General features: G+C 42.7%; 1 protein-coding gene across 1 annotated transcript in view; it reads left to right on the top strand.

Annotated features, from left to right (window-relative positions):
• The window catches only part of UMODL1 (uromodulin like 1), a 48295-nt gene extending 35575 nt beyond the window's left edge, over positions 1-12720 (top strand). Inside the window, exons 15-20 of the mRNA XM_064645619.1 lie at positions 1181-1323; positions 2402-2638; positions 3494-3653; positions 6376-6463; positions 8729-8936; positions 9063-12720. Of these exons, the coding sequence (XP_064501689.1) occupies positions 1181-1323; positions 2402-2638; positions 3494-3653; positions 6376-6463; positions 8729-8916 (816 nt within the window). The 3' untranslated portion in view covers positions 8917-8936; positions 9063-12720. The remainder of the gene's footprint in view (positions 1-1180; positions 1324-2401; positions 2639-3493; positions 3654-6375; positions 6464-8728; positions 8937-9062) is intronic.
• The last annotated feature ends 626 nt before the right edge of the window (positions 12721-13346 follow it).

Raw genomic sequence — 13346 nt, 5'->3', positions numbered from 1 at the left:
AAACTCCTTTGGAGATAGAAACCTCCTTCCTGTGATGGAAAGTTACCTCTCTGTTTGGGATGGGGGCCAAGCACAAAAGAGAAGGGGAGTCTTTGAGGTCAGGCAGCAAAACTCACAGAATCACAGAATGTACTGAGTTGGAAGGGACCACAAGGATCATGGAGTTCAACCCCTGGCCCTGCACAGGACCATCCCCAAGGGTCACACCATGTGCCTGAGAATATCATCCAAATGCTTCTTGAGCTCTGCCAGGCTTGGTGCTGTGACCACTGCCCTGGGGAGCCTGCTCAGTGCCCAACCACCCCCTGGGTGAAGAACCTTTTCCTGATATCCAACTTAAACCTCCCCTGACACACCTCCAAGCCATTCCCTCAGGTCCTGTCCCTGGTCCCCGCAGAGCAGAGCTCAGTGCCTGCCCCTCCTCTGCCCCTCCTGAGGAAGTTGTAACTGCAGTGAGGTCTCCCCTCAGTCTCCTCTTCTCCAGCAGAACACACCAAGTGCCCTCACCCACTCCTCACACGGCTTCCCCTCAAGGCCCTTCACCATCGTCCTTGTCCTCCTTTGAATGCTCTCCAAGAGTCTCTCCAAACTGAGAATCACTTCTTACACCTCTCTGGGTTCCCTTTGCAGCTGTCAGAAGTTCCTCTTTTCTTAGAAGCAATTTCATCATCTCATTTTGACAAATACTTCAGTTGGTACCAGTAGTGAGGACAGAGAGTGATGGCTATCTCCTTGTATCCCAAACCAAAGGCTATGCTCAGACCAGACCAAAGTACAGAAATTCCCTTCTGGAGCAATGATCATTGCTAAGGAAGGATCATTGTCCCATCCCTGGAAGTGCTTAAGGTGAAGTTGGATTGGGTTCTGAGCAACCTGGTCTAGTGGAGGTGTCCCTCACCATGGCAGGGGGTTGGAATGGGATGATCTTTAAGGTCCCTTCCAACCCAAGTAATTCTGTGATTTTATGATTCTATGACATGATACGAAGGAAAGTGAGGGAGAATCGAGGATTTTCATTGTCTCACTGTACAGCAACAAAGATATTAGAGGTTTAATGTGATTTTTGTAGCCAAAAGAATGGAGAATACCTGAGCATTTGACACTGGTAAGCCTGTAGCTCTGCTGTATCCCTATAAACACTGATGTTCACAAGCTGTGCTTTTTTCCTTCTGCGTTGCAGAACATGACTAACACTGTAGTGAAAACCATCCTTCGGAACGACGTTCCTGCTCAGGGAATAATCCACCACTTAAAAGTTGCCAGTCCCATTCGCTGTGTGTTTCAAAATGATGCCTTGGCTTCCTCTGGGTACACTGCAGAAGGGTAAGTAACAACTCTCTCTGCTTTGAAACGCTGCTGTGTGGCTGAGTGCTGCTGCATTGGGAAGATCCCCAGGGGCTGTAGCTGTATCCAGTGAAAGTACTTGCAATGCTGAATAGTCTGCCATCCTGGGAGTCCCGTGCTCAGGAGATTCCTGCTATGTGCTTCTCTCCCACTCCACCTATTGTGCCATTAGATCCAGCAGCCAACAAGCTTGAGAGGGAAATAAACCTTTGGGAGGCACTGGTGCAGGCTCAGGAATTCAGAATTCCTCACTTCTCTTTGCCTTCCTGGGCAATCCCATGTAGCAATAACAGCATTTTCCTGCTTTTGGAACATATCAATAATGTTTTACCTGATGTGGGCCTGCAGACTCCTCTGTGGGTTCTGAGAATGGCAATTATTAACCCCCACAAATCCTGATTTGGTCAACTTGGAAAAAGAGAAGACACATAATGCAAATCACGGGGGTTTTTATGGAAGGCCCCATCTTCAAGTTAGATGTAATGAAATTCACACTTCACAAAAAATGTGGCAGCACAAGCTTTGCTCTGATGGGGAACGTCCTCCCTTCATACAAATGCACCTCCTCTAGGACCATACTTAACCTACTGGCACCAAATTCACCTTCTGCTTCCTAACCCTGTCCAGACATCACATTTTCCTTTCTGTTCCCCTGCAAAGTCTTTGTCAGGCCCCTTCTCTCTGAGCTCTATAATTTTCTCATGCCCCTCACTTTCTGGGATTCAGATTTTGATTACTGAGTTCAGATTTGTCCTTTATAATTTCTTTTGGCTCTTCTCTTCTGCACTAAGCTTTTACTGTCCTTATTTTGAACTTTGCTTGTATTGCAGAGACATTCCACCCTTTGGATTTTCCCACTCGTGTTTCCATGCTCTCTGCCTTCCCAACTGGATGCATTTTCCTCCTTTCCTTTTGAACAGTGTCCTGACACCCTGGACTGCAGATAACTCTTCACTATTTATATGCTCAAGAGGTGGAGAAACAGCTACTGATTTATGACTTACAGAAGCATACAGTAAAATCTGTGGTCTTTAAAGGAGGCTAATTGATTTTTCAGACTTTACACCATCTTTGAGGACTTGCATGGATCTGGACACTTCAGAACACAAATGCAGCTGTTTATTGGAAACTCCCCAATACCAAAGAACTTCAGTGTCTCTGCCAGTGATGATGTGCTGATCGAAGTGGGGATCCAGAGAGGGGACAGCAAGCTCAAGGTGGTTCTCACTGACTGCTGGGCAACTCCAACTAATAATTCAGTGGATCCCCTCTCATTTGTTTTTATCAGCAACAGGTACAGCAATACCACTTACAAATAGCATCTGCCATGCCTTAGATCTTCCAGTGGCACTGACTGCTAATGTGTTACATTTTAAATGCCTTTTATGTGTGTTCTTGTCATTCATGTACATGTTCCCTTTCCATTTGGACTGGTCACACCTTTGAACAACAACAGTAGGTGTGAAAAGGGTTTTCAAAGGGCCAAGTCATAATTGTCTGAGCTTCCTTGTCTTCCCTACAGTTTTGTCAAGACATTGTACTTTTGACCTGAAGGTGATTTTGGCAGTCAGCAGTGAAAGAGCATTGGAAAAAATGTGTCCTTTATCTATTTCTCTGTGGTTCAGAGGTTTCTCTTGTGGTTTCAGCTTTACCAAGAGCTTATATGCCTCTCATCAATGAATAAATAGGTTAGCTAATCCCTCACACATGATATTAATGCAGCTTCTGGTAAAAGAGGAGCTTTGTTCCTGTCTGGATCACTAATGTCACCCCAATGTCATACTCCTTGGGCTCACCTGCCACCTTAAAATACAGAATAATCCTTTTGCTCGGTAACAAAACCTATTCCTTTTAATGTGATGGTTTTTCAACCTCTGTTTGGTGAAGCCAAGTTTAAATCCTTCTTTCTGCTACTCTCTCCCTTATTTTCCAACCCTCTGACCACTTCTCAAATCTCTTCTTCTGTTTGGTTACTGTGACAATAAGCAGCAAACATCCCCTTATCATCACTGTGCTGCCAGAGTTGCTTCATGAAGGGTCTGGCTGTGACTTCCTAAAGGAAGGATAGGCCTTAGAACCCAATTTATGTGCTATAGCCACAGCTTGCCTTCTCTAGCCCTATCTGTCTGGTTTTTCTCTTCCTTTTCAGCTGTCCCATCCCAAATACATACACCACACTGCTAGAGAATGGGAACTCAAGCAAAGCCCAGTTTAAGATGAAAATTTTTTCCTTTGTCAACAATTCTGTGGTTTACTTACACTGCAGAATTCGTATCTGTATGGAGACACTGGGAAGGACCTGCAGGACAGTAAGTGTTTTGCTATTTTTCTTCCCAAAAATGTGTATTTTTCTCAGTGCCTTATGCTGTCCTTCAGTGGAATGGAAGGAGTAATGTTTCCAAACTGGCTTTAAATAGCTCTTGAAGTTTCCTTCATTCTCTGCTGGGAGCAGAGAGGAGTGGGGAAGGACTACAACCATGTGGAAGTGTCTGCCTTTCTTCCTGTTCCTCATGCTCATAGTTAAAATCATGGAGCTTGCACAGAACTGGGGAACCTGAGAATTGGACCTTCCTCCTCTGCATAGGGGTGGCTGGAAATTAGACTGTTCAGAAAAGTATCAGCTCAGATGGACATGACACAAAAAAGTGAGCACCCATACTTGCAGTGTCAGCAGGAAAAATCAGAGAAAATTGGTTCAGGATGTTTTTCTGTCTTTTTTTTTTTTTCTTTTCCTCTAGAGATTTGGTGCTTCAGCTGAGACTTTAGGTGCCAGGACAGGAAGCTCAGTGGCATTAAGTTTCTAGGTCTGTGACTCTAATAGAGTTTATTAGGGCTTTTTAAAACCTGATTGCTTTTTAAAGCAATAAACAAAGCAGTGTTCTGATAAGAACTGCAGTCTCTAATTGTCTGTGCTACAAAGCATTGCTTTGTTTCTTTTTACTTCCAAGTAAGTGATACATAACTTTATCTAAAAATGTGTTGCTACTATAGAAATAAGAAAAAATACATTTTTCTGATGATTTTTTTTTTTTTTAATAACAGACAGTTGGGAATTCTCTTCTTCTGCCAACCTTCCTGGCTCTTTTTCTATCAAGGATGTTTTCATTAGCAGTTTGGTGTTCCTCCATTGTTTACCACTTTCCTCTAGCTCTAAATAACACAGTTTCAGCCCCTTATAAAGCAAACAATCTCTTCCTGAAAGATTAAAAGTGGCTACCAGAAGATACCTGTTTCCTTTCCCTAAGTATAAAGCTTCCTCCAGATTTAGTAAATAAATAAATAAATAAATAATAAAGAAGTAAAGTAGGGACAGGAAACAAGACTGACAGTGGTAAGATGGCTCCCATTTTTGCAGTTCAATATGAATATACATGTTGAAAATCAGTGGTTCAGCAACTGCCAGTCTGTGCCTTTCTTTGCAGGAGGTGCTGCCCTCCCTGAATTCACTGTGCCCTGCACAGCTGAGGAGGAATATATCTATGTCTCTCTCTATACACATATATCTATATGTATATGTACATTTTTCTTTTTCCTATGCAAAATTTACCCCCATAAAAAGTCAATGAATTAATTGTCTTAGATTGAGACCAAACTGTGATGTGGAGAAGACAAGCATTAGGCACCTCTACATAAGGATGACCTTTTCCTTTTACACAGAAGGTGGTGGGAGCTGCAGAAGGTGCAAATACCAAGGAAAACTGGAGCAAGAGGGTATATTTGGAAATAGTGTAAGATGGCTGGGAAAGGGCCCAGGGTCTGGGATCTGATCCTCTGATCTGTTACTTCAGGCAGTATTGACTTGCTTGAGGTCAGGTTTGCTTCAGCTCTTTCTTTACCCACAAAATTGAGAGTTGCATGTTGTATTATCTCTTCTTACTCTGTCTTTTATTCCCCCTTGTTTTCTCAGTGGAAGAGAGTAAGATGCTCTAGAGTTTGGAGTAAAGAGAAATAGGCTGGGGAGCAATGTAGCAAGAAAGGAGTAAGAAACATGACTTTGAATGAGGAGTGGTGTCTGGTGGAACGTGGCTGCTCCGTGGCTATGTGGAACCACAAAATCATTGCCATCAGGGAGCAGCTACATGAGCACATTCTCTAATGGATCCACCCAGCTGGGAAAGCTATTTGAGGGTAGGCCAAAGTCATAGACACATGGGTATTTTTCTGGGGACTGACCCAGCTAAAGACACTGTTCCTGGCATTGGATTGTAGAGAATTTTTGGTGTAACCAGTGGTAACATATTCTTGTGTAGACAAACTGGTAGGACACCCTTGCGATTCCCTGCTTTCTTTTGCTGATTATAAGTATGATGCTGCAGTATCTCTGTTTTATGTGCACTTCCAGGAGAGCCACAGTATTTTTTTAATAATTCCAGTAGGCTGCAGTTCCCATCAGAGACCCTTAGGGCAAACAAAGTGAACAGTGCTGTCAAGGCAGTGTGCAGAGGATGAGCGTGCTGCGTGTTCTGAAAGTGCTGCTCACACAGAGCTGAAGCAGCTGATCCCCAGCATTTCACAGGGCAGGGCTTTCAAACTAGTAGTTCCCAGATTATTAATTCACATGTCACTGAAGTTGTGTGTAGCTCCAAAATGACACGTGGCTTGGCAGAGACTGAAAGCTGCTGCTGCTTTTGGTGGTGCTGGTTTTAGCATCTGCCGTGCCTGCCATGGGCAGTAGAAACACCCCAACAAAAATGTTTGCAAAACCCTGGCATGTAGAAATAGTGATAAGTTTATTCTCCCATAAGGCTTCTTTAAAACAAACAAAAAGTTAACAAAAAGAAAGGGATTGTCTGTGTGAAATGTCTGTTCACAGCAGTGTTTTCCAGCGTGACCAATTACAGATTTCATACTGATGCCATTTCCTTTGAACTTCCTTTTTGTGCTAATTTCAGTTGAACAAAGCACGACATTAAGAAACAAAAACCCCAGTGAGTGAGAATAGCACTGGGCTTTCACATGCTCATCAGAAGGCTTTGTATTTTTGATTAAGTAAGCCACATTACTTGTTGGAGTTTGAATTGATTGTTGCAGAGATGCCACCCCATGGTTCGGTTCCTGAAGGCTGGAGAAGTCATTGCTACACACAGAACATCCTGGGGACCCCTGTGTAAAGCAGCTGGTGAGTTCTGAACAGATGCTTGCAAAAAAGGGACACCACATAACAGTCATTTCAAGATCATCTTTTACTGGCAAAGGAAGCTGAAGACCTGTGATGCAAGGTTTTCGTGCCCCTCTGCAAATATTCCTGAGGATCAAGGGTTCTTGCTGAAGCCACGTGGCAATGTGGAGAACCCTGTGCCCTCCTGGGTGAAGTGACTGTCAGGTTGTCAAGGGAATGCAGAAAGGAAGATAAAGTGCTTTGTGTGGCTGTTTGCACAGGGCAGCAAGTGCAGCAACCACAAAATCAAACAGCAATTTCAATTGTGAAGTGTGAAAGCAGCTTCAATCTTTCAGATTGCAATCGGTTTTCCAAGTGTTTACCCTGCTGTTGGTCTGCAATTGTAATGAGCTCTGAAGTCCAATATCTGAGGATGCAAGAGATTTTGTTGTTGTGTTTCCTTTGACTCCTTGGCATTGGCTCCTTTACTGCCACGAGGGGAAGTGGCAGAGAGCACAGCTGATGCACAGCACGTTGGAGGAGAGGTGCAGTACAGGTTAACAGAGAGCAAACACCAGCATTATGTTCAAGCAAGGTCTGACTTGTTATGCACCTGCCCCTTCTGCATTCTGAGTGGTGTTTTCAAGGGCACCTGTGATCTGTGATGTTTTCTGTCATCAGGCCTCCTCCAACCACTTGCATTCATAACTTATTAATCTAAAACACTCTCTGAGAGTATTTGGGCTCGCCAGTGTCAGAGTTTTAACATGTGGCTGCTGTTCACAATGTTCTTTTGGACCTAGAAATGGACTCTGACTTAGCATATTGTATTTTTCTTCCATTACATGCAAACATTGGTCTGTTCAAATAGGCCTTCAGTGTTCATTTCTGAACTAGTTCTTTTTTAAAAAAAACTTAGCTATTAATGCAACTTGTTTTGCTCTTCAGCTCTTACGACAAGCAGCTCTCACAATCCTTTTCACAGGAGACTCCAGTGCTTTTCTAATACTGAAAAATGGCCATTTCCCCAAATGACCTCTGGTGAGGGGAGTTTTATTTGGGTTGTACTGCACTGAGTCCTAGGCAAAGGTGGCACTGCTAAAGGTTGTCTCCTATTTCCAGTTTGGACACTCACAACTCATTTTAAGTGTGAGGATAGGCCTAGACAGTGATCTGCATCTCTGTGTTGAAGGAGAAAACATGAATTATGATGTCAGGTAATAACAAAAGAGACACAGAAAAAGCTCTCACTGCTCTACCTACACTTGGCCACATTCCATAGCAAAGGCCACTGCTACATGTCCTTAGGAAGGCCTGTTCTGTCTGTGTCTGGATACAGGCTGCCACTTCCACTGTGCATGCTCTTCTTCATTCCTGTGTTTCATATTGAAATTCAGAAATAACACTGAATATGTTACACAGCACTGCTTTGACCTGTAGGAACGATGCCCTGGATGTTATGTAGCTTGGACACAGCTATTACACACCTCTGTGGCTGCCAACAGTGCCCTTTGGCCAAAAATCTTGCCTGTAATTGCAGGAATGAATGCAGTAGTATTTGCCTTCTGTGTACCTCAGGTACCACATAAGTGCTTGGCTAAATAAGTGCTGTCCTGAAAATGTAAGCACACTAATAGATGTTTTTTGTAGGTGCATCAAGCCTTTACAAGAATGAATTGTAAGTACCTGTACAAACACGAAGAGAGGCACAATGTTAAAGGGAGAGGGTTATCTTTTGTCAGATTTGGACAAATATGTGGAAGTGTCTAAATGTAAACCAGGAGAACACATTCTGCTGATGGTTGGTGGTGCCTCGGGAGACAGTTGGCAACACAAGCCTTGACAAAGTACACATGGAGAATCCTTTCCTAGATACTTTGTGGTTGAAGAAGAGTTACATATGTGATAAAAGCAAGTCAAGTGGGTTTTAATAATCACAGATGAACAGAGGCAGGATTGAGATGGGAGAATGCTTCGCCTTTAAGGCTCTTCTTTCAAAAAGTCTCCAGTGTTGATTCTTTAATCCTTATTTTACTGAAAATCACACTTATGTCTGCAGGGACTCTACACTTGTGTGCAAAAGGGAGAACATGGACTGTCCTCATGACCTTTCCATGAGAATCACCCTCCCCAAGAGGCTGATACACTGCTGCATCACAGTTCTGTGCTGGCAGATTCTGCTGGCTAATTTGTAGGAAAGGCTTGTTTTTTACCCCAGTAAAATACTCAAGGATTTCAAAGCTTTTTTTCTCGCACCTCTTGGTTTTTCTTTTTTTTTTCTTTTAGCATCTGATTTGAAGAGGGAAAAGGAGGCTGGAATGGGAGTTGGATATATCATCCTCATTGCCCTTACTGTGGTTGGGTTTGTGCTGGGAGTTGTGAGCCTTCTCATTTTCCAGTACCAGCGAAAGATGGGAAGACACAACTTCAGAATCAAGTCTGACAACATCAGCTACCAAGTGTTCTACGATTAGAGATCCTCAGGTTACCTTGTGTAAGTACTGAATTATGACCAGTTACTTTTTTTTAGCTGTTTATCTCCTTCCTGGAATGGTGAAATACTGGTAGATTACCATCCTCTATTTGAGAGTATTTGAACCTGCTCTCCTTTTGGCTGTAGGTGAAGGCCACAGAAGGAAGAAAGAAACTGTTCTTGCCTGTTTTCAAATGCTGCAGGACTACAGAGGAGGAAGGCAGCATTGTGTTCTTCATCTTCCTTCATGGCTTCCATCTCAGGCAGAGTAAATGACACACCACCTGAAAAGAACACCAATAACCATTTCCCTAAAAGAAGCACATCACTTTTGTTTTTGGACCATGGATTGGCACAATAAAGGAGACAAACTTTAGCACTCTCTTTATAAACTTGCTTCAGAAGTTTTCCCTTTCTGCAATAGCTTGGGGATTTTTGGTGGTTTTTTTTTGTTTGTTTGTTTTTAAGAAATATTTTTCAAGAAAATAGTGGGATGTTAAACATAAAGAGCTGGAAATGTTGATGATCCATGAATACTGCACACAAGTGCCTGCACAGAGTCTGAAAAGATAGCTCTGAGGAGACTTAACCACTGTCACACATTCTGTCTCTGCAACTTGGGAATTTAACACTTTCCCAGAATACCATAGGGTTCAGCACTTTTTCTGTAAAAATTAGTGTGTTCTAGCAGCTCACCACCATTTGGCTTGCTTGCCTCTTTAAGAGGAGGAGAGAGAGGTGAGAAAGCTGGCAGGCTGAAAAAGAACACCTCACTCAGTGGAAAAAGAGAAGAGAAAAAAGAAACAATTTTTGCTGCTGGCAGCCCATGATTATTACTACTTCACAACTCAAGGATGTTTACCGTGGATCAGATTCTGTTCCTGGAAACAGGCTTGTTTGACATTGTTACCAGAGTTAGTCAGCAACCCTTTCCTGGGGGGAGGGCTCCTGCATGACAGTGCAGCTGCCGTGACTACACTGATTTTACTGGACTCATCATGATGGTATTTGCAGATAATTTAGTTCGATTCACCCGCAGTAATGCTTGATATAAATCACAGAGAAAGGGCAGGGAACACTGTACCCCAGCTATCAACTTGGGAATCTTGAATAGTAGTCACCAGTAGCTCATTGTCTCCCAGTTTTACAGTCACATTGATCACACTCTTTGTGACACCCATCTGTGGGCAGCTCCCAGGAGATGGCTGCAGGTGAGGGTGATGCTCTGATGGCTTCCCAAAGGCTGGGCAGGGCTACCTGTTGGGATTCCAAAGGGATGATACCCAGGACTCCTTGGACTAACTCCAGCAGCTGTACAGTTCCATCAGTGACGCAAGTCCCACCATGGAGCCATAAAGGGCATATTGAGGTTCATTAAAATAAAACCAGAATATGAAGCCTCTGAGTCTCTCCACAGAGAGAAGAATGGCTTGCCTTGTATTCATCACCCTGCTCTCCTGAGTGGTCATGGGTGTTTACAACACCTGATAGTAATGGGAATTCTGGAGTTGTGCAAACAGAGTGCAGCATGAAGGATATTGTCAGGCTCATAATGCTTACACACCACGTTGGAGTCTCAGCTAATGGCTCCTTTCAGAAGGTGGAGCTACTCAGCTCTTCTTTCCTATATATTAACTTTCTTTGAAAGTTACTTTCTTTGATTTCTCAATCATGATTAATTTGTTTTAATTCTTTTTCCTAGTGGGATCATATCTCATCACGTGGAGAACTGAAGCTTGTCTTCACTCAACATTTGGCTTGCATTGCTCTTCTCAGTAGTGGACTGGATGGGTTGCAACACTGACCCTTCCAAATTATTATCCTACATAAAGGGCTTCTAAACACTCTGTTTCCCCCCCCCCCCTCTTTTTTTCTTAGCAATCTGGCTCTTCCCTGGTGTCCTAAGAACTATTAATGACTACAGCTCCAGCTTCCAGTGAATTTTGGCAGTTTTTTCCATGGATAAAACAGAAGGGAAAAACCAAAGACCTCATTATTAAAATTCCAAGATTTGGCTCTCCCACTGTGCCACATCACGATGTGCCCATCTCAGCATCACTTGTGCCCTTACTCTTGACAAGCTGCCTGTTTTTATAAATATTCCAGGAAGTGAATCATCAAACCTGCAGAGAAATCTCTTTTTTGCTTTGTAATTCACTGTTTACTTAAGGTGAGGTGGAAACTTGGAGCTGCAACAACGTTGAAGACCTAATTGTGCAACCCCTTAAGTATACTGAGAACCTGGAGAACAAGCATTGGATTTGCCACCAAGTAAGGGAAAGACACCATGAATCCGGGGCTTAACCTGCTCAGAGTGTTCTTCAGCACTCTGATTTTGAGATTTGATGGAAAATTCTGTAATTGACAAGGACTCAGTGGAAAAAGAGAAGAGGAAAAAAAAACCCCGATTTTTCCTGCTGGCAGCCCAGATAAGTCAATTGGTACCTGTATATTCTGTTAATTAGACCATAATGATTGTACAGTCAAGCCACAAGTGAGAGCACTCCAATTATAACTGAATAGTTTATATATTTGAGCTGAGTTTTGCCTGGCTGCAAGACCATTATTGCTGCAGCAAAGGCTCAATTTACACACTCCATTGGGCACAACAAGAGTTTGTTCACCTGGATAAACTGGAACAAAAGCCACTTCCACACAGTAAGCATCTCCTGCAGGATTCTTTCCTGGAGTGCTCTTCTCTGCTGCCCCAAAACTCCACTTCAGGGAGTGTGTTGGAAGATGGAGAGTGAAATGGTGGTGTAACTTGTCCCACCTCCCCTTTATTCTGTTTGCTGCATGTGCTCCTCCCACACAGTGACAGTCTGCTCTGTCTGGGTCACATCAATTTATAATGAACAAACTAATTCCTCCTCAATACCAATAGACAACATTATAAATAATTCTTAGTGGAAATTGGTCCTTAACCCGAAGGCATGAACACTTTTAGTAGCCATAGCACTTAGGTGCTGATTTTTTGGTACAGAACAGAATAGGAAAGTTGCTTTTCTATCCCCCTAGTCCAATTTCTGTTAGGTAATAAGATTAACGGGGTAAAAGACTTCCACATTTTGCAAAAGGTGATACTAATGGATCTTAGAGGTTTTATATACACCGTTTAAATATATAAATACGTTTCAGAGTTAGTCATTTGCATTAGGCTTTGGATTCAGGTGACTGTGTAAGGAGTAAAACACTTTGACTTAACTTGTCCTTGCTACCATACCAGATCTTGATATATATATATATATATAAATAATTTAGTTGTCATTAGTGAAACTAAATTATCTTTGCAGTCATAGAGTCTGACGAACATAGAAGCATAGAATGGTTTGAGTTGGAAGGGACCTTAAAGACCATCTAGCTCCAAGTCCCTGCCAAGGCAAGGGACACCTTCCACTAGACCAGGTTGCTCAGAGCCCTGTCCAGCCTGGCCTTGAAAACCTCCAGAGATGGGGAGTCCACAACTTCTCAAAATAACCCTTAGCTTTTGTTATGTAGGAGTCTCTCAACTTTTGCTCAGTTTTCTCTCAAATATGTAATGTGTTTGCCTTCTGCACACAGTGAAAGAATAAGCTATTTTGTTACAAATATTTTTCTAGTTTTTAGTATTTGCAATCCTGGACTCCTTGGAGGTGACAGGACTAGAGATCTGCCCATTGATTTTGGTGGAGCTATGCCATTTACAAGGGCTGAGCACTAACCTTTAGAGAAAATGCAAACCAATAGCTTGTCCCCCATGCTTTGGATGATCAGCAGAAACTGCTGTTGTGACTGAGCCTGTTCAGAAGAATTTTCATGCCTTAATAAAAGCAGTCTTGTAACTTATTGTTGACTTCTGTACTGTTATATTTTCCTTTATGATTTAGTCACAGGTATTAAGATGTACATTGGTGCATGTGGCAGCTTCAAGTATTAGTATAATGTTCAAACATCACAAACACAATACATGGCCCTATCCAAACACCAATGGACTGCAATCACCAACAACTTTATATATACACATATACTTACTAAGGGTCTTTTCCTTCAACTTTACGAAAGAAAAAACATATTTTTAGTTTCATGCTTTGCAGCAAAGACAGCCAAAGGAGTATTCAACATCCCCAGTTCAATAATAGTATTGAAACAATGTAGTGATTTAATCTGAAACTACTGTCACATCAGCCTCCCTGGGCTTTTAATCTGTACAGTTCTGACAGCTGCTCCAAAAGAATTGAGAGCTCTTGTGCTTTAAAAAATATGTCATTAAGGAGCAGCCAGCTCTGGATAGCTCCTTTATCCCTGAGGACAGTTGTCCAGGGGGTCCTATCCACTAGTTCCTTAAACGACAGAAAGTTTGCTCTTCCAAAATTGTGTCCTGATCCTACTCTTCACCTGTCCCATATACCTCAGGCTTATGAAACCCACCAGGACATGATCACTGCAGCCCGG

Source organism: Pseudopipra pipra, chromosome 2, assembly GCF_036250125.1.
Source record: "Pseudopipra pipra isolate bDixPip1 chromosome 2, bDixPip1.hap1, whole genome shotgun sequence".
Classification (NCBI taxonomy): Eukaryota; Metazoa; Chordata; class Aves; order Passeriformes; family Pipridae; genus Pseudopipra; species Pseudopipra pipra.
Note: the sequence above shows the minus strand (reverse complement) of the source record. Positions and strands in the feature narration are given on the sequence as shown.